Below are 22,850 nucleotides of genomic sequence, written 5' to 3'. Positions count from 1 at the left end.
AGAAACTAAAAATTTCCAGTAATAGATTCCTGCAAAATTCTAAAAATAAAAACTGCCCAAACCTGAAAAATTCCCAGAAATTAGCCATTCAACTAATCGGTTTTTGTTTTTACAAATTAAAGTTGTCTTTTTAAACTATATCTTCTATATTTTGAGTGCCAATAAATAGGAATTATACATTTTCACTTTTTGAGAAAAAAAATCACTAAGAATATTTGATGCAAATCACATAAAAATACAAAACATTTTCTCTCCTGCATTATAATATAAAAATAAATATTACAATTATTATTAAAATTATAGTAATATATATATAATTTTACAAGTAAAAATATGGACAAACTAGTTAGTACACAATGATTGTTTTCTTATTTTCTCCGCAACGGTCATATTTGAAAAATGACCGTTGAAGAAGAAGAAGAAGAAGCAGCAGCAACCCCTATATAAAACCCACACTAATCACCGCTGTTTCTCAATCTATCTATCTTCAAATCTTCTCTCAATTCAATCATATTATATTCTTCCAAAAATAAATAATGGGATTTTCGATCGACAGCAGCAGCAGCTCCTCAGAGCACCATCACACACATAAAGTGTTCCTTCTCTGCAACTACGTTTTACTTGGCGCCGCCTCCAGCTGCATATTCCTCACTCTCTCACTCCGGCTCATCCCATCCCTCTGCGGCTTCCTCCTTGTCCTCCTCCACATAATCACCATCATCGGTGCAATATCTGGCTGCGCCGCCGCAGCCAGGGGAGATTCAAGATCTGCCACCAAGTTCTACGGCGCACACATGGTGGCCACCGTTCTGACAGCCATTTTCCAGGGGTCGGTGTCCGTGCTGATCTTCACTCGACCGGCGGATTTCCTGGGAAAGCTGAATTCGTACGTGAGGGAAGAAGACGGTGTGGTGATACTGAAGCTGGCGGGAGGGTTAAGCATCCTGGTATTCTGCCTGGAGTGGGTGGTGCTAACTCTGGCCTTCTGCTTGAATTATTATGCTCATGTGGAGTCGAATAATAGTTACGCGATGAGGAGTGGAAAGGTTCAGGATGATGAAGATTTGAAGACTCTGCCATGGCCTTGTAAGGTCTAACTGAGGATTTTATTTACTGGTTGTTGTTGTATTTGTTTAATTCTTTGTTGATTTGCTCGAGGGTTATTTAATGATTTGTTATTATTATAAAGTTTGGAATGTATTCATCTGTTCCAGTTCTTTCTGAGTAAAGAGTTATGATTCCAATCGACGCTGAATTCAACCCTAACTCAAAATTTGAGTTCAATATATTGTAAGCAGAGATTCGGCTTCATTCGAAACAAAGTTAAAAAGAACTACAATAAAGAAGCTAGAAATGCATATCTCGAAAACAGAGAAGAAAAACGAGAACTTTTTCAAACCTTGATTTCTCGACCAAAAACCCAACTGAAGGGAACAGACGACGTCTGCTTTGCCCTAGCTGATGCCCTCTCTTCCAACTTCCTAATCCTTGCAGGCAAACCACAAACAAACTCCTGAGCTTTACGCCCCTCACCGGAAAGACCGGTCAACTTCTCCACCGCCCACCTTCCTACCAAGAATTCCAAGATATCAGCATAGTCCTTGGCTGTGTAAACTTCAAGCCTTTGTGCCACAGAGGAGAAGTGCTCAAAAAGATTGTTGTCATTGCCATCATACATTAGGTGAGCAGGCATGGTGATTTTTTTCCTCATCATGTCAGCAAGACTCAGTATTGTGCCATCTGGGTCGACCTCAAACAGCTTTTCGATGATTTTGGTGTAGGCAGTCTCGTGGCGTTTCTCGTCTGCAGCTATTGTGCCACATATCTGGGCCAGTTTCCAGTCCCCGTGTTTCTTGGCGAGCCTTGCGGTGTTACCATGAGAAATGAAAGTTGCTCTTTCTTGGAATGAAGTGTAGATGAATCCAAGATACGGGTTGTTCTCCGTTTGAGGATCCTGCCAATTAATAACCGAACGAAGGGAAACAAATATTTTAACTAAAGACTACATAAAAAATTTCAAAAGTAACCCATTGCGAGTGCCATTGACTTGTAAGATCTCACCATGCCCGAACCGATCAGGTATTGTGTGGTTTTTTCTATTTGCTTCATGTCAACGCGTCCGGAAAGATAAAGATATTTGTTGAGAAGGTCCCCATGCCTATTCTCTTCAGCAGTCCATGCTCTAGTCCAAATAGCCCAAGGAGTGGGGCTTGCACCCGTCTCATCTCGAACTGCATCTAAGGTGTTAATCATGGTCTGATAAGTCGGAAGCGCTTCCTCTGTAATCATATCACCAACCAACACGATAAAATAGTCATCAGGGATTTCTTTTGATCTTTGCCTCAGTTCCTTGACTTGGTCTTCGAACCCTTCTGAAGCAGGGTCTGGTAAAAAGTCACTAGGCTGCCAAGACTTCTCAACGTGCTTTAGTAGCACCAAGAGGTTACTTTCAGCCCAATCTTTAAGAGAATTGAAGATTTCACGCTTTTCTGATGGCATGGAATGGGTAACCTGAACATGTACTTCCCGTGGTGGACTGAAAGGCTTTTTGACGTTTCTGGTTTCTCTGCATTCGCCAAACACGACGAAGCTAGGATATAAATTTTATGGTTGTGACATGATATGCCTTTGGTAATCACTCACACTATATACCTCAAAGAAAACTCAAGAAATAAAAACAGATTCCTCATATATATGGTGAGGAACATATAGGTTTTTAAGCCTACACATGGTGTTAATTTTATTTAATTTTCACCAAATGCTATGGCAAAATCGTCGAATTTATGGCTCGCAACAGACCAAGATCTTGTTTAGAATTAGCACCCATGTCTTGCCCATCTGTTGCTCAGTTCTGGAAGGTGAAACTCTTCTACTCGCCAAGTTTTAAGGATTGTCGGGCTTTCAAAGATTACAAGGATTTTGGAAGTATTTCAACAAATCAGTCCTTGGGGAGTTACATTACCATGTCGAATGATTGCGATTTTATCATGAATCTATCCCATTATTTATTTTTTCCATCTAGGAGGAAACTAGGTAGTTAGAAGGAGGTAGGATGATACAGAAGGCAGATGAGACCAAAATAATATTTGGTGGAAAAGCAGTATCACAAAATTAAGTGTCCAAATCAATGAAAATATATTTTAGTAAATTTCTAAATCACCTATAGCTAACATATATCTATACAACTTTTCAAAAATACTAAAAAAAAATTATCTTTAACAAAACTTCTAAAATTGTAAATGGTCATTTCACTCTTATATAAAAAATTTATCACATAACCATAAATTTAAAATTAGTAAAAAAAAACTGACAGATAACTTGTTTAATTCATATAAATTTAATTTTTCCCAATGCTATTTAACTTTCAAAGATTTTATTTTTCTAAAAAAAAACATCAAATGACTGAAGAATACGATATTCGTTGCATGTTCATTAAAAAAAAAATTTTAAAAACTTAACTGGATGGAAATAAGTCATGCATGCATGCATCAGTTTACATTTGCAGGAACATGAAACACTTAATCAGCGAATACTAGGAAATCAGAATAAACTCAAACATATGCTATCCACCACAAAACAAGAAAACTTACAGCGAGGGAGAATGAAGCGTCGAAGCCATGACAATTTTGTGAGATCCGCAGTGGGAGCCAAGAAACGAAGGCATGCTTCTGGGTGTGAAGCTGCTGAATTGAAGTGCCATTTTCTTCAAAATTTCGACAAATTTAAAAGAATATTTCGACTTGCGTTCTTTATATATAGATGAACGAAAGAATGAAGGAATGTAATGAAACAGGGTTGTAGCGGTCTGTACTGTGGTGTGAGTAAAGCAGAGAGGAAGAAGGGACAAGTGAACGGTGCAGAGGCGCCGACGCAGTGAAATGAGGCGAAATAAGGGACACCTGGGTTTGAATGAATGCCAATTATTTTTTTGCAAGTTTCCTTTGTCGATGTTTCCTATGATCTCCAACCTCGTAACCTACTGCCCCTTTATTTCGCACTTATTATTTAATTCTTTTTACCCCTTAAAAAAATATATGGAATTTTAAGTATAAAAGATCAGTTGATTTTGTTTTGAATCGTGCAAGAGAATTTTTTAATTCATGCAGTTTATATATTTGGACAACAAACTATAATAAATTAATGCGAAATAATTACTATATATGTTAAATAGAAAAAAAAATGATATAAATCTATTAATAAATTACATGGTGAATTCTCTGGTGAAAAGATTTATAAATAGACAAAAATTTGTATAAGACGGTCTCACGAGTTGTATTTTGTGAGACAAATCTTTTATTTGAGTCATCCATTCAAAATTATTACTTATTATATTAAGAGTATTACTTTTTATTGTGAATATCGGTAAGATTGACTCGTTTCACAGATAAAGATTTGTGAGACCGTCTCACAAAAGACCTACTCTTGTAAATAAAGCCCAAATTATTAATATAAATCGATATCCACTCGATTTTTTGGATAATTTTGGGATTTGCATTTCCAAATATTTACTATTACAGTGGATAGGATTAAAAAATATATAGTGTTGGTTGTTCAAATCCGAACAGTCCGAATTTGATACCTATGTTTACTAAATTAATATAAATCGATATCCACTTTTTTTTGTCTTTTTTTTTAAAAAAATAAAAAATAAAAAAAAAATAGGTTGGTTTGTGAGTTTAGGAATCTTTGAAGTCGAGATAGATAAGTTGGGCATGACTTGGACAAATTTTGGTTTTAGGTCTTCAAATATATATCTTACCATTCGTACTCTTACTATTTTATGATTAATGATTATTTTTATTGGAACGAGATTGATTAATCGTGTCTATATTTATAATAATAAGTAACATTTTTGACATAAAAAATAATATTTTTTCACGAATGACCCAAATATAACAATTATCGTTCATTTGTTTTTTCATATTCTTAACTAAGAAGGGGCAACTTTGATATTTAAACAAAAAAAAATCTTCCATGTCCCATTTATCTTCCCACCCTGTCTTCCCCCTAATTTCAACATTTCTCTTTCAGTCTTTCTTAACCCCATTTTTGAGAAATTTTGAAGACCACTTCTAATCGTGACTTTTTTTCCCTTTGCGGTTACAAATTTTTTTTAGGTTGGTTAAATTGTATTTAAATATAATCCAAATAAAAACACTACATCTATATTTTTCAGATCAACAAGTTCTCCAATTTTTTTAAATAATAAAAAAAATATTGTAGGTATAGATATAATTCCTTACATCCGGATTTATAGTGTTGTTTCCAGAACTTCTATTTTTTGGTAAAAACTTGTGTGAGACGGCCTAATGAATCGTATTTTGTGAGACAGATCTCTTATTTGAGTCATCTGTGAAAGGTATTACTTTTTATGTTAAGAGTAATATTTCTTTTATTGTGAATATTGGTAGGATTGACCCGTCTTACAGATAAAGATTCGTGAGACCGTATCACAAGAGACCTACTCCTTTTTTTTTTCTTTGGTATTTTCAGGTTTTAATATTTTGCATTTTTACTGTGAGTCCCCGTGACTTTATTACCATTAATTGTGATATTATGAGTCATAAATCAACCACTCATGACGCAATGGCAGGTGCGGATTTAGTGTAGGGCGAACGGAGGCCACGGCCCCCCCAAAAAATTTAAAAAAAAAATTTAGTATATATTAATTTTTTTTAAACTAAATATATAAACAGATATATATATATATGTGGTCCCCCCCAAAATGAAAGATACGTCAATGTATCTCAGTGGCTAAAGCCAATTATAACAATTGCTCCACCCGATTTCGAAACCTGATCACTACAAAAAAACGGACACCATAGCGACGGTTTGTTAAAACCATCGTTTTCGGCGACGGTTTGGTTAAACCCGTCGCAATATAGCGACGGGTTTGCAAAAACCGTCGCCGATCAAGATCGGTGACGGTTCTTGTCAAAACCGTCGGTATATAGCGACGGTTCTTAATAAAACCGTCGCTATTTTTCTATATATACCGCCCTTGCCGAACATTTTCTTAAACGATTTCGTCCATATCAGGTAGTTGTTATACTCTTATCAATTTTTTCGGAGTATCGATTTTTTTTATTTTGTACTGACATTGTTTCGTATTTATCTCGTAGATTTGCTCGTCGATGTGATCTTCCATCTGGTTCTTCGTGGGCTGTATTGCTGTAATTAATTAGTTTGTTCCATCTTTTAATATTTTGCTCTTTGTTTTATTGCTGTAATTAATTAGTTTGTAATTTGTTCCACCTGTTTCCAGATTGATTTCCTCACTATTTCCAGTCACCGGCAAAGCTCCCCGGCGTCTTCTTCGGCGAGCCGCCGTCCCGGGTCAGGTAACAACTGGATTCAGCTGCGTTTTTGATAATTATTGCTGGAAATAATTGACAGTACTCATACTTATTTTCAGAAAGAAGGTAATTCTACATCCTCTTGAACTTATGGATTATTGAATTCATGTTTGATTTATGAGATTTTATTGTGTTATGATGTTAGTTGATTTAAACGATCAGATTTTATTTATTGTTTCAGGTGTAGTTTTTTTTCATAAATGGGAAAATCTGGTACAATTGATAAATTCTTTAAGAGGAAGATACCAAATCAATTAGATTCACCCAACTCTACAGCTCAGTCCATAGCCTCGGATGATAATCTTCCACCTGAGGTTGAGTCTCAAAAGTTTAGAAAGGTTGAAAATATCGGGGTTGATCTTAACTTGTTAGAGCGTGATCCAGGATTGCGTCGACAAATATGGGAATACTCTCCCAATGAGCAAGAGGAAATTCGTCGAGCTTATCTAAATCTGAAAGGCCAATACTTTCAGAATACCCACTAAACAAAAACAGTCTTCATCCTCGCAGGTTTCAATCGTCCTGGTATGAGCTTTTTCCTTGGTTAGAGTATTCCCTAGCAAAAGATAAAGCTTTCTGCTTTCCATACTTTATCTTTAACAAGCCATCTGGATGTCCGAAGCAAACTGCATTTACAGTTGATGGATTTGATAATTGGAAGAAGGTTCGAAGTGGAAAAACATGTTCTTTCCAATGCCATATTGAAAAGATAATGTATCATCACCCCATCGTATTGCAGAAAAGGCATGTGATGATTTAATGAACCAACCTCGACATATACAAAGATTTTTCGACAAAGTTAGCTCAGAAACAGTTGCAAGAAATCGTCTTCGGTTGAAAGTTGGTATACATGTAGTTCGGTTGCTTGCACTTCAAGGCGTTCTTTTTCGAGGTCATGATGAGAGCTCTAATTCATCTAATCGTGGAAATTTTCTTGAATTTCTTGATATTGTGGCCTTGTATAATGATGAACTTTCATGTGCAATAGAGAAAGCCCCAAAAAATGCCAAGTACACATGCCATGATATTCAAAAGCAAATACTTCACATGTTCTCAATCCGAATGAAAAATATAATTCGTGAAGAAATTGCAGGGAGCAAGTATTGCATAGTCGTCGATGAAGCTCGTGATGAGTCGAAAAGAGAACAATTGTCTATAGTGTTGAGGTTTGTGGACAAAGATGGATGCATACAAGAACGTTTTTTTGGGCTTGTTCATGTGTCAGATACGACAGCTTTGACATTAAAGAATGCTATATATTCTTCTTTGGCACATTACAATTTGGATGTTCAAAATATTAGAGGTCAAGGTTATGATGGTGCTAGCAATATGAGGGGTGAGTTCAATGGATTGCAAGCTTTGATTTTGAAAGATTGTAAGTCGGCTTATTATGTTCATTGCTTTGCCCATAGACTGCAGTTGGCTCTTGTTGGAGCAGCAAAAAATGTAACTCTCATTCATCAGTTTTTCGATAAATTAACTTTCATAGTTAATATTGTTGGTGTTTCGTACAAGCGTAATGATGAAATGAAGGAAGCTCACACAGATGACATTGCTCACTTGATTTCTATTAATGAACTTGAGACAGGGCGTGGACTTAATCAGTTGTGCACTTTACAACGAGCAGCTGACACGCGTTGGAGTTCTCATTTTAGATCTGTGTCGAGCTTGATCAAGATGTTTAGTGCATCATGTACGGTATTGCTCAAAGTTATGGAAGATGGGCTTCCTTCCCAACGAGCAGATGCAACATCTGTTTATGATGAAATGACTTCATTTGATTTTGTATTCATCTTGCATCTTATGAGAGAAATTATGGAGATCACAGATGTTCTTAGTCAGACATTGCAACGTAAGTCTCAAGACATTTTGAATGCAATGGAGCTAGTGTCATCTACAAAAAAATTACTTCAAGAGCTAAGGGATGACAAATGGGATGATTTGCTTGAAAAAGTGAAGTCTTTTTGCGTGGCTCGTAATATTGATGTTCCTGATTTTAGTGCTCAATATGTTGATAGGCGAGGTAGAGCTCGTCGTCATCAAGGCAATTTCACCATTGAGCATCATTATCGGGTAGACTTATTTTATGCTACGATAGATTCAAAAATGCAAGAAATTAATGTGTGTTTTAATGAAGATGCGGTGGAGTTACTTATGCTTAGTTCTGCCTTAAATCCTCAAAATGCATGTGACTCATTGAGATATCTGGATATATGCAAATTGGTTGAAAAGTTTTATCCACAAGATTTTACTAATGACGAAAAAGAGCGACTAGAGATGCAGTTGAAGCATTATGAGCATAATGTAGTTATAGGGCTATACTACAAAAGTCTTTCAACTCTTTCTGAGTTGTGTCAATGGTTGGTGAAGACTAAAAAAGCTGATATATACGACCTTGTTTTTAGAGTGATCGTGCTTGTGTTGACTCTTCCAGTTTCTACAGCTACTACAGAACGATCATTCTCAGCTATGAATATCGTCAAAACTCGGCTTCGGAGCAAAATGGAGGATGCTTTTCTCTCGGATGCATTGATGATATTTATTGAAAGAGAAATTGCTAAAAATATTTGTATTGATACTATCATTGAAGATTTTGAAAACTTTAAGGAACGTCGAATTCCATTTAGTTAGAAATACTTTGTTAAGAAACGTACGGTTGATGTTTTGTTCAATATAATCCGTATAATTTTTGTCTTTTCCATTCTAAATTTTTGTTTGTCTTTTGTAAGCGGCCCTCCCAATGTCGAAATTCTAGATTCGCCCCTGCGCAATGGCACTTCATGTACAACATTTGACCTATGGATATTATACAAGGAGCATACGTTGCATTGGGTTGATGACCAAATGTTAAGTGGAAACAATAGTAAGGGTTTGATAAGTATTTTAGATACACAAAAAACTTCAATGAAACCGTTTTACAGGTCAATTTTGTTCGACAGACTTTCAACCCGATCTGATTGATGAAATAATATTTTTTTTTCTTTGAAAATATGAATCGAGTCAACTCGTCTGATTATGAGTGTACGTGGAATCTATTTATTTCACGGACATAGGGGTTAAAGTTGATTAGTTATTATTGTAAAGAGTATCTTTTTTACTTATTCCAACTCTGTAAATAGGTAAAAGTCTTGTATAAAATTGCGCTGAATGATGCTAAAATAGGTTGAATTCCCCGTAATACCAATTTGGACCTCTGTTTCGGTAAAAGTTAAAACATTTCTTTTTCAGTCTAAATGACTTGATCTTTATTTAATTTATGAATTAGTGTTCGAATAAGACTAATTAAGATTTATATGTGATACTAACTAAAAATATAGGGTTCGATTCTAGCAGATGATACTAACACGAATGCAGACATCAAATTTACTCTAGGCCTGAAAGCGCAAAAGATACCGTTAGAAGGGGACCGAGAAGGTGTCCTGGAATAACCCCTCCGATGCTCAAGTCAAGTATCAATAATAAACGAGAGAGGAGCTAGGGACGCGGCTAAGAATCAATACAGTGAATGAATGAATTAGACACTCAAACTTGATATTTATAAGAGAGCACTCAGGTATGTCATGAGCCTTCATCCTTGGCTAAGAATGAGCCGGGGGTCTAAAATCCGGGTTGAACCTGATTTTGATAGACTCATTCATGAGATATCAATATGGATAATTTAGAAAAAGATTTGGATGACTTCATCATAAACTAAGATAATTTGATGTGAATATTATATATATTTTGTTAATCTAATCTCATTCTTAATATTAGTTAACCTCGAATGAGTTGATTCAAAATATTACAAATTAACAAGCAGAAGAAGAACACTTTAATTAAAGAAAGAAGATTTACGTGAATTATCATATTCTGATGATAAATTATATAAAATTGTAAAATTCCGTGACTACAGAATTACTAATGAATGAATATTTGGAATTAGACAAAAACTTGTGTGAGACGGTCTCACGAATCGTATTTTGTGATACATATATCTTATTTGGGTCATCCATGAAAAAATATTATCTTTTATGCTTAGAATATTACTTTTTATTATGAATATCGGTAGGGTTGACCCATCTCACATATAAAGATTCGTAAGACCGTCTCACAAGATACCTACTCTTGGAATTATCATACTGAAATTCCATTGAAGCGATCAAAGATGTCGAGATTGGGAAAAAAAGTATGTTACGACCAAGTATGTATATCATTTGATATATGATTGATTGATTTGAGTGAAATTATATGTTTACGTGTCTTACTTAAATTGATGTGATACATATGATATTCATAACTGATAGATCAATGTATAAAATAAATATTTTGTTAACACACATCATTTTATGATACATCGATGCATGACATACACGTTGAGATATATTCTATAGATACCTTTATATCATTGGATTTTGAGATTGTTTATGGATAATGAACACGATACTATATTTGACATTATATGGTTTCATTTGTTGTTTCTATGATTGATGAATTGAGGTTTGTGATTGATGACGATTTGTCAACGACCTCATATGAATGTTCCCATATAATTGACTGATGTTGATTTACGAGTTTTGATTGATTTGATATCGATTCGAATGATTCTGATGTATTCTTAATGATTGGATGGTTGACATGATACCTTGAGGACATGAATATATTGCATATCCTATATCATTTTTATAGATACATGTATTTATCAATTGTTTATTCAAATATTATTACACTCCCAGTGTGTTTTTTTTTCTTACGGATTTATATTCGTGAGATGGTCGACCCAGTCTACAGTGGAATAATAAGTTTTTTTTTTTAATGTTTTGGAAAAATGGAAGTATAAATGTTTTTGGAACTTTAGACATATAAAAATAGGCTTCTCTTATTGCTTCACAAGGAATAATAATGATTATAATAGACACAATATTCCTATGATCACCAGCTAGCCCATTACTAGGATATATATGAACTCCAACTTTAATTAATTTATTTATTTTTGGAGTGATAATACACACATACTCGGAATAAACTTTATGGCATTCTCCTGCCTCCGGTGCCGGTGTTCCTCTGGCAATTAAAAAAGACAGCAGCAACAGGGGAGCCAAGATTGTAGAGCTCGGCAAAATCCCTAGTGCTAAAATTCTGACGCCACTCCGGAGCATACACGGTTTGCCGCCCAAGCTGGCTGAACAGTACGAACACGAACCTATGTATCCCCATCGACGGACTTGGATTCTCGTAACACACAATCTCTCGACCTACAATTTAAACAACCGCCATATATAATTTAAATGGAAAGTAGCCACAACTTCTTTCGATCTCTTCCAATATTTTCCAGTCAGACGGACTTGAACCCACCTCGAACAATATGATGTGTAGCTAGGATTTCATCCAAAAAATCTTATCAAGAATCCTTTTTGAACATAAAAATTTCGTCCCTTTTCGAATTGTTTTGACGTCAAATTACAGAAAAAAGAATTGGTTGGGTGGTTTGAGGACAGCCATTATATCAATGAAATACTCACCAAAACTCGTACCAGTGGTTGCTGGAATATCAGTCACCAGCCTACGACAAAAACAACAGTAAGAAAACAAATAATGCATGTATACACGATCTAATTTACAAGGAATTAACCAAAAGATTACAAAAAGAAAAGATTGATCTCAAATATTTAATTTCTCACCAGTGCAAGTACTCCCTAAGGTTTGGGTCACTGGGGCTTGGAGCATCCGGGTCCACCATAAGCAGCGTGTAGAAGGAGCGGAGATCCTCCCCTCCAATCTCGACCCGTGGCTGGTTCGAAACTTGAGCTATCCTCAAGTCGTAGCCGTTGCTTACTTCTCTGTTGTTGTATGTGACCCTTAGCCCGATGGATCTTGTAAACGGATCCAGTACATCTCCTATCACTCTACCTACCACTAGAGGATCTCTTCCTCTAAACATCGATCACTCCCTTTATTTTTCACAACCGCTGTCTCGAATTTATACGTATACCACCCACACGGCAAACACAGGCGTTCTTTCAAATTTAGAGAATTATGTCCTGCAATCATTTGCAAATTATACTGTAGTGTTTCAGCTTTTTGTTTTTTGTTTTTTCATAATATGATTATTCACTGAAATAGCAAATTATAAAATCATGAAATTCGAGAGACGTGTACATAAGCGAATGCTAAATGAGGAAGGTTCGCAAAATGGACAATTGGGTCCGCGGCATCCCCTTGTGTTGCTGGACGAACATATCTTACGAATGAAATGGAAAGGCGCGAATTCTTATTCGTACTTCTGGGATCTCCATCGTTACCGGCTTATTTCCCCTTTCTTATCCAGGAACCATCACATCTGATAATTATAAAATAACCATAACTAATAATATTTATTAATTAAAACAAACCAAACCACAAAATCAAAAATCATGACCATAAACGGTATATGAATCGGAGAAGTTATCTTATCTACATGAAACATTGTTCAATATGCTTTTTGGTTGATTTTGATAACTTAACAAATCTTTGTCATAGTTTGTTATAATATACATATAACTATTTTGGTATACTCAGCAAGTATATATATGATCGTCTTTAACATCTATTATGTTATTTAAAATTCTCACTGGAATCTGACATGCTCGTAGTTTACTTCCCTATCGGGAAGTTTTTTCGGTTTTCTACATTGTTTTTATCCAGCAATCTTATTTTCCAAATATTTATTTTATTGTTGAAAGATTTTTCAGTTTTTGACAATCATCAACTCTAACTCATAAGAATAAATATTGTTTTTAGATGTGATTGGTTTTTACTTGTGAGTAAAAGCATGTATGACATATATACTTTTCAACAATATAACTAATGAATGATACTGTAATTTCTTCAAACATTGTGATATTTGTAATATAATTTTTATATATTTAGTATTAATATTATCAACATATAACTGTAAGTTTAATAAATTTTTAACAAGTATTTCTCATTCAGTGTGAGAAAGACTTGAAAATATTTTTCAAATGACTATATCTTAGAACTGCGTCGTCGTTTAATTTGACGCAATTCGAGAAAGTCATTTCGTTCGTCATTTTTTAGAAGATTTGGAACAATGATTGCGTGCATCATATCATGTGGATGAAATAGCTTCAATCTCATAAACGAAACAAATTTTATTCTATCGAGTTTACATTTTGTTTTATAATATTTTATATGTTGGGTGCAATAATTTTTACTGCTTGGTAGAGCGATCGAACCGTGGTGCTTGAGCTGCTGTACGGTTTAAAAGATTTGAGTTGCACCATTACTACTAGCTATAGCTTTTGGTAAAGCGACAAGCGCTCGGTCCTACATTATATATTGTGGAACGACATACAAAATTAATTATTGTATTTTAAAAATCTTGACAAGGACACGGATAACATAATTAAGATATGATATGAGATATCATTCAAATATATACATATATATCAAAGTATTTGTCATATTCAATATCTCATCTAATAATACAAATGTTTAGATTTCATGAGCATCTTATAATAGACAAAATTAATTTGATGAAAAAAATGTGAATTTCACTATTCGGCTGAGTGAATTTATTTGGCGAATTGTTCTCTATATTACCATCATGTATCTCATGAATTAGTTTGTTAGCCACTTTAAATTAAAAATAGACAAAAACAACCTCTTAGCCACTTGAAATCTATCGAGATAATATTGGAAGAAATAAAATGCAACCGGTCCGGCTCAATGTCCCAATTTACAAAAAATGCACAAAATTGATCTATTGTGTCCACAAAACTTTAGAATTGTTATCATACCATTAAAAATAGAATGAGTATTATACACATTTTTTTTTTCATGTATTTCTTTTCGTGAATGAAGAATTTTTCTTTTTCTTTATTTTTTGAGAAATATTGATATTTTATATGGCATCAATGTTGCAAACCATGAAGTAGCAACATAATCATTATACAACCCTTAAAGATTTACACAAACAATTTTCCAATTTCTTCTTCATTGTGCTGCGTTGAAATTTAATATGAATCATTCTTGATCTTAATATTTTTCTTTAAATACGCCTTCATGTCACTTAGTTAGACCTAATTTCAAATATCTAAAAAATATGTCTGAATTATATCATACAGAAATAGGGACATAGTAATACGCAACATTATTTTTTTTAACATATTTTTTTCATCCATTATGTTTGTCATAATTTTTTTGTTCAAAATTTAATTCATTTTTTAACTACATGTATGAAGAACCAATAAATTATATAATTCACAAAAATCATATATTACCATCTTCTTAGAACATAAGACCCAAAATATGTGGCTTTGATTGTTGTACTCTCATACATATATTCATATAAACAACAAGACAAATAATAGAATATCAGAAAATCAATTGTCGCCAACAATACTAAACAAAATGAATTTAAAAAATTCATGACACAAAAACCTCCATAAAAATGATAACTCAAAGTTCAAAAATAATTTATTTAGTACAATAACAAAGAAATTGAAGTATATACGAGCAACAAAAAGCATAAATCATGCTAGAATTAAATACTAACTCATATTATTCAAAATATTTATAATTTTTTCAATATTTTTTTTTCAAACAAAGAGAAGGCGTCTTATTAACGTCATGGTTTCATAAATATTTTACTTTTAAAAAACACACAAAGAAAAAAATGGTGCCTCAAAATCATCATGAAAAATTCTTTAACAAAACATTAAGAAATAAAAATGTAATACGAAGTCACACAATTTTCCTTAAATCAAAGAAAAATATTAGACCTCGACAAAATATATCTGACAACGACAAAACATATGTTAACTTCGAATACAATTAAAATTTAGAATCATGCATAATCATTTAATTAGAACAAAATCATATGCCGAAAATCTACTTGATATTATCTCTTTTAACAATTTATCTATGTTTGTCGTCCACCAAAGGGCTCATAGATCCACTAATTTTTTTAGTCCACCTATTAATTTCACAATGAATAATACTGCAAAAATAATATAATCAAGCACATAAAAACTCAAATTCAAATACCTTCAATCAATTTAAAGAAAAAAATTTGAATAGAGAATATAGTAATGTTGTAAAAATTTTGAATACTGATTTATAGACAGAAGTCTGGAATACATTTGTCCCAATAAATAAAAAATATTATCTCTTTATATTCTGAAATATAAGCTAAAAACGAATAAAAATTTCATCATTTTAAATATTTTCTAAGTCGCTTCAAACTAAGTAATCTAAGCAAACTGAAAACATGCTTTATGTGTTTAAGAATTAACAAAATATCTCAAGGACAAATAATTAAAAATAATCATTTTTGTGGGATATATGATTTTGTTTTATATTTTCTTTCGGTGAACAAAAAAATCACATAAGGAATCCAAACACAACATGATCAATACAAACGACATATAACACCAAAACATGTAATGATGTGTTAAAAAATTCATCTCATTGCAAGAACACAAAATGATCAAATGAAGCATATTATTTAGTAATATTTATTTAGCAGCATATATAAAAAATTGACTAAATAGCTTAAAAACAGTGTTTTGAATAACTTACATACAAAAATATCTATCAATCATATATCTCTATTGACACATAAAGAGTTTAAAAATATTTATATTCTAAATGAGAGAAAGAAGTTTTATATAACCTTAATATTTATTAATACTGTATTTTTATTCAATTCGACTCATCTCCCTTCATCTGCCCATTATTACCTATCATCAATATGGCAGATATTTTTCATGAATTTGACGGAAATGTATAAATTTAGTAATTAAAATTAAATTTAAAAGTAAATTAAAATAATAATTATTTTGATTGAGTTAAGTACACTATTAATGATCTTATTATACAAACATAAAAAATGTCTTAAATAAAATCATGAACATGACAAATTGTAAAATAAAAAATGGTAAAATAGTAAGGTTACAAATGAAAATCATATATTTAATAGATAATATTTATTTAACATCATATATCGAAAATTGACTAAATAGCTTAAATGTTTATATTGAATCACTTACATACAAATATTTTCTCTCAATCACATATATTTGTTGATACATAAGTAGGTTTAAAATATTTCTATTGTAAATGGGAAGAAGATATTTTATACGACCTTAATATTTTTTAATTATTTAATTTTTTTCAGTGTCACTCATCTTCATTCATATTCCTATTATTACTTTAATGATCGTAATATTAATAATGTTTTTAATGTATAACATTTTGAGAGTGATTTTCTATTAATTTGATGTCAATGTATAAATTAAAGTAATTAAATTTAAATTTAAATAAAAGTAAAATTAAAATAATAAATAGCTTGATGAGTTAAGTGCTTTATTAATAATCCTATCAAACTAACGTAGAAAATAACTTAAAGAACATCATGACCATTATACAAATTATAAAACAAAAAAGGTAAAATAGTAAGTTTAAAAGTAAAATCAAAATAATAATTAATTTGATTGAGTTAAGTACACTATTAATAACTTCAAAAAAAAAATTACAGTATTAATAATTATCATATTAAATTAATATGAAAAATGACAATAAACAAAACGGTAAAATAATAAGTTTACAAATAAAAGTCACATATCTATTATAATAAAATAAAATAAAATAGATGTTAGTAATATTAGAAAATTTTTTAAATGTATAAAATTATGATAAATTTATAAGTAAAATCAAAATAATAATTAACAAAATAATGATTAATTTGATTGAGTTAAGTACACTATTAATTATCATATTAAACTAACATGAAAATGACTTAAAGAACTCCATGAACATGACAAAATATAAAACAAATGAAAGAGTTGAAAAAAAACTCACAAATGAAAGTTAAGTACACTATTAATTAACATATTAAACTAACATAGAAAATTATTTAAAGGACCAAATGAACATGGTAAAATATAAAATAAATGAAAGGGTAAAAATGTAAGCTCACAATTCAAACTCATATATTTATAATAACTAGAAAAGTGCACGTGCGTTGTACGTGAACAACTAAATTACTGGAAATATAAGTACGAAATTTTGATAATATTTAAATGAAATAAAATATGACTAATAATATTTATTAATTGAAACAAACCAAACCACAAAATCGAAAATCATGACCATAGACGGTATATGAATCGGAGAAGTTATCTGATCCATATGAAACAATTTTCAATATATTTCTTGGTTGATTTTGATAACTTAACAACTCTTTGTCGTAGTTTGTTATAATATACATATAACTATTTTGGTATACTCAGCAAGTATATATATGATCGTCTTTAACATATATTATGTTATTTAAAATCCTCATCTGGGATGTGACATGCTCGTAGTTTACTTCCCTATCAGAACGTTTTTTCGGTTTTCTACATTGTTTTTATCCAGTGATCTTATTTTCCAAATATTTATTTTATTATTGAATGATTTTTCAGTTTGTAACAATCATCAACTATAACTCATAAGAATAAATTTGTTTTTAGTCGTGATTGATTTTTACTTGTGACTAAAATTTTGTATAATCTATATATTCTTCAACAACATAACCAATGAATGGTGCTGTCATTTCTTCAAATATCGTGATATTTGTAATATCATTTTTATATATTTAGTATCAATATTATCAACATATAACTATAAGTTTAGTAAATTTTTAATAATTATTTCTCAGTAGTGTGAGAAAAACTTGAAAATCTTTTCAAATGACTATATCTTAGAACTGTGTTATCGTTTAATTTGACGCAATTCAGGAAAGTCATTTCGTTCGTCATTTTTTAGAAGATTTGGAACAATGATTGCGTGCATCATATAATGAGGATGATATAGTTTCAATTTCATAAACAAAGCAAATTTTATTCTATCGAGTTTATATTTTTTTTATAATATTTTATATATTGTAAGACCGAACACTAGCCGATTTACTAAAATTTATAGCTAGTAGTAATGGTGCAACTCAAATATTTAAATCGCACAACAGCTCAAACACCACGGTTCGATCGCTCTACCAAACAGGGACAATTATTGCACCCAACAATCTCCCTCCCAATAATTGCACTCCTTGCAATCAATGGGAATCGAACCCGTGACCTTTGCTCTGATACCAATTGCAAGCGCTTTACCAAAAGCTATAGCTGGTGGTAATGGTGCAACTCAAATCTTTTAAACCGCACATCAGCTCAAACACTACGGTTCGATCGCTCTACCAAGTAGAGATAATTATTGCACCCAACATATATTGTGGAACGACATACAAAATTAATTATTTTATTTTAAAAATCTTGAGAAGGACACAGATAACATAATTAAGATATGTATATGAGATATCATTCATATATATATATATATATATATATATATATATATATATATATATATATATCAAAGTATTTGTCTTATTCAATATCTCATCTAATAATATAACTGATTAGATTTTATGAGCATCTTATAATAGAAAAAATTAATTTGATGAAATATTGTATAATTCAATTTGAATTTCACTATTCGACTAAGTGCATTTATTTGGCGGCGAGTAGTTTTCTATGTTACCATCATATATCTCATGAATTAGTTTGTTAGCCATTTTAACTAAAATAATAGACAAAAACAACATCTTAGCCACCTCGAAATCTATCGAGATAATATTGGAAGAAATAAAGTGCAATTGGCTCAATGTCCCAATTTACTAAAAATGCACAAAATTGATCTATTGTATTTCTTTTTCTAAAAATGCACAAAATTGGCTCAATGTCCCAATTTACTAAAAATGCACAAAAATAGAATGAGAATTATACATATTTTTTCATGTATTTTTTTCTGAATGAAGAATTTTTTATTTTTGTTTATTATTTGAGAAATATTGATATTGTATATGTCATCAATATGTTGCAAATCATGAATTAGCAACATAATCACTATATAACACTTAAAGGTTTAAACATACAATTTTTCAATTTCTTCTTCATTGTGCTGCGTTGAAATTTAAATATGAATCATTCTTGATATTAATATTTTGTTTTAAATACGCCTTCAAATATATATGTATGCTTCATGTCACTTAATTAGACCTAATTTCAAATATTTAAAAAAATATGTTTGAATTATATCATACAGAAATAAGGACATAGTAATAAGCAACATTATTTTTTTTAACATGTTTTTTTCATCCATTATGTTTGTCATATAAATTTTTTGTTCAAAATTTGAATCATTTCTTAACTACATGTATGAAGAACCAATAAATTAATTAATTAATAGAAATCATACATATTTTCATACATAAGACCCAAAATATGTGGCTTTGATTGATGAACTCTCATACATATTTTCATATAAACAACAAGACAAACAATAGAGTATCAGAAAAATCAATTGCCTCCAACAGTACTAAACAAAACGAATTTAAAAAATTAATGACACAAACAACCTCCATAAAAAATGATAACTCAAAGTTCAAAAATAATTTATTTAGTACAATAACAAAGAAATTGAAGTATATATGAACAACAAAAAACATAAATCACTCTTAAATTAAATACTAACTCATATTATTCAAAACTTTATAAATTTTTCAATTTTTTTTTTCAAATAAAGAGAAGGAACCTTCTTAACGTCATGATTTCATAAATATTTTACTTTAAAAAAAAAAACACACAAAGGAAAAAATGGTGCCTCAAAATCATCATGAAAAATCTTTTAATAAAATCTTAAGAAATAAAAATATAATACGAAGTCACACAATTTTCCTTAAATCAAAGAAAAATATTAGACCGTTGACAAAATATATCTGGCAACGACAAAACATATGTTAACTTTTTATACAATTAAAATTTAGAATCATGCATTAATCATTTAATTAGAATAAAATCGTATGCCAAAAAACTACTTGATATTATCTCTTTTAACAATTTATCCATGTTTATCGTCCATCAGAGGGCTCATAGATCCACTAATTTTTTTAGTCCACCTATTAATTTCATAATAAATAATACTACAAAAATAATATAATCAATCACATAAAAACTCAAATTCAAATACCTTCAATCAAGTTAAATAAAAAATTTTGAATAGAGAATATAATTAATGTTGTAAAAATTTTGAATACTGATTTATAGACGAAAGTCTGGAAATACATTTGTCCTAATAATAAAAAAATATTATCTCTTTATATTCTAGATATAAACTAAAAATGAAGAAACATTTCATCGTTTTTAATATTTTCTAAGTTGCTTCAAACTAAGTAATTTAAGCAAACTGAAAACATGCATTATGTGTTTAAGAATTAACAAAATATCTCCATGAAAAAAATTAAAAATAATCATTTTTGTGTGATATATGATTTTTTTTTTATATTTTCTCTTGGTGAACAAACAAATTACATAAAGAATCCAAACACAACATGCTCAATACAAACGACATATAACACCAAAACATTTAATGCTGTGTTAAGAAACTCATCTCATTGCAAGAACATAAAATGATCAAATGAAACATATTATTTAGTAATATTTATTTAGCAGCATATATAAAAAATTGAATAAAAATAGCTTAAAAACAGTGTTAGGAATAACTTACATACAAACATTTCTCTCAATCATATATCTCTATTGACACATAAAGAGTTTGAAAATATTTTTATTCTAAATAAATGAGAGAAATAAGTTATATAACCTTAATATTTATTAATAATATATTTTTATTCAATATGACTAATCTCCCTTCATTTGTCCATTATTGCCTATCATCAATATGGTAGATATTTTTCATGAATTTGATCGAAATGTATAAATTCAGTAATTAAAATTAAATTTAAAAGTAAATTAAAACAATAATTAGTTTGATTGAGTAAAGTACACTATTAATGATCTTATAAAACTAACATAAAAAATGGCTTAAATAACATCATGAACATGACAAATTGTTAAAAAAATGGCAAAATGGTAAGGTTACAAATGAAAATCATATATTTAATAGATAATATTTATTTTACATCATATATCGAAAATTGACTAAATAGCTTAAATGTTTATATTGAAATCACCTACATAAAAATATTCTCTCAATCACATATATTTGTTGATACATAAGTAGTCTTAAAATATCTCTATTGTAAATGGGAAGAAGATGTTTTAAATGACCTTAATATTTTTTAATTATTATTTTTTTTTCAACATCACTCATCTCCATTCGTATTCCTAATTACTTTAATGTTCGTAATATTAATAATTTTTTAATGTATAACATTATGAGAGTGATTTTCTATTAATTTGATGTCATTATATAAATTAAAGTAATTAAATTTTAAAAATAAAAATAAAAATAAAATTAAAATAATAAATAGCTTGATTGAGTTAAGTGTTTTTATTAATAATCATATTAAACTAACGTATAAAATAACTTAAAGAAACCATTATACAAATTATAAAACAAAAAAAAAGTAAAATAGTAAGCTTACAAAGTAAAATAAAAATAATAATTAATTTGATTGAGTTAAGTACACTATCAATTATCAAATTAATTATTATTTTTATGATTGAGTTAAGTACACTATCAATTATTAAATTAAACTAATATGAAAAATGACAATAAACAAAACATAAAATAGTAAGTTTACAAATAAAAGTCACATGTTTATAATAATAAAATAAATAAAAAAAATTGATAGATGTTAATAATATTAGCAAATTTTTTTAAATGTATAACATTATGATAAATTTATAAGTAAAATCAAAATAATAATTAATTTGATTGAGTTATGTACACTATTAATTATGATATTAAAGTAACATGAAAAATGACTTGAAGAACCCCATGAACACCACAAAAATAAAACAAATGAAATGGTAAAAAAGAAAACTAACAAATGAAAGTTAAGACACTATTAATTAACATATGAAAAATGACTTGAAGAACCCCATGAACATGACAAAACATAAAACAAATGAAAGGGTGAAAGAGAAAACTAACAAATGAAAGTTAAGATACTATTAATTAACATATTAAACTAACATAGAAAATTACTTAAAGAACCAAATGAACATGACAAAATATAAAATAAATAAAAGGATAAAAAGGTAAGCTCACAATTCAAACTCATATATTTATAGTAGAAATAGTAGATAGTAGATAGTAGATATATTACGCTTTTGGTGAAAAGCTTGAGATTAACTTCTTTTTTTTTTTTTTTTTGGTTTTTAAACAAATCTCTTCAAGTATATTTGAGCATATTCATTAGGGGATTAATTTTTTTATGAAACCGATCTTCATCCCGATCTAATTTATGAAAAATTATTATTTTTATGTTAAAAAATTATTATTTTTTATGTTAATTATATATCGGATTGAATATCTCATTAAAATAGATTCGTGAAACCATTTCATAAGAGACACTAACTCACCCATAATCAAAACATCTTTCCGATATGTCAAATTTCGAACTCGAGTTCAAAAATTACATTAAAATCCTCAGGTATCACATATAATATATTT

At 30.2% G+C, this 22,850-nt stretch overlaps 4 protein-coding genes across 4 annotated transcripts; 2 read left to right on the top strand and 2 right to left on the bottom strand.

Annotated features, from left to right (window-relative positions):
- The first annotated feature begins 461 nt into the window (after positions 1-461).
- LOC140808021 (uncharacterized) lies at positions 462-1,248 on the top strand. Its single transcript, XM_073165018.1, has one exon. It carries the CDS (start codon positions 537-539, stop codon positions 1,095-1,097), a length of 561 nt encoding a protein of 186 aa, XP_073021119.1. The 5' UTR covers positions 462-536; the 3' UTR covers positions 1,098-1,248.
- Positions 1,249-1,255: 7 nt separating this feature from the next.
- Positions 1,256-3,925, bottom strand: LOC140808020 (stearoyl-[acyl-carrier-protein] 9-desaturase, chloroplastic-like). The gene is made up of 3 exons (XM_073165017.1): positions 3,591-3,925; positions 2,062-2,566; positions 1,256-1,954 (listed from the first exon to the last, which is right to left on the bottom strand). Exons 1-3 carry the CDS (start codon positions 3,698-3,700, stop codon positions 1,394-1,396), a joined length of 1,176 nt encoding a protein of 391 aa, XP_073021118.1. The 5' UTR covers positions 3,701-3,925; the 3' UTR covers positions 1,256-1,393.
- Positions 3,926-6,556: 2,631 nt separating this feature from the next.
- LOC140807883 (uncharacterized) lies at positions 6,557-8,987 on the top strand. Its single transcript, XM_073164839.1, has 2 exons — positions 6,557-6,815; positions 7,096-8,987. Exons 1-2 carry the CDS (start codon positions 6,557-6,559, stop codon positions 8,985-8,987), a joined length of 2,151 nt encoding a protein of 716 aa, XP_073020940.1.
- A 2,206-nt stretch (positions 8,988-11,193) lies between these two features.
- Positions 11,194-12,447, bottom strand: LOC140807449 (protein VERNALIZATION 3-like). The gene is made up of 3 exons (XM_073164295.1): positions 12,014-12,447; positions 11,855-11,895; positions 11,194-11,587 (listed from the first exon to the last, which is right to left on the bottom strand). Exons 1-3 carry the CDS (start codon positions 12,271-12,273, stop codon positions 11,361-11,363), a joined length of 528 nt encoding a protein of 175 aa, XP_073020396.1. The 5' UTR covers positions 12,274-12,447; the 3' UTR covers positions 11,194-11,360.
- Positions 12,448-22,850: the final 10,403 nt, after the last annotated feature.

Source organism: Primulina eburnea, chromosome 12, assembly GCF_022965805.1.
Source record: "Primulina eburnea isolate SZY01 chromosome 12, ASM2296580v1, whole genome shotgun sequence".
Lineage (NCBI taxonomy): Eukaryota > Viridiplantae > Streptophyta > Magnoliopsida > Lamiales > Gesneriaceae > Primulina > Primulina eburnea.
Note: the sequence above shows the minus strand (reverse complement) of the source record. Positions and strands in the feature narration are given on the sequence as shown.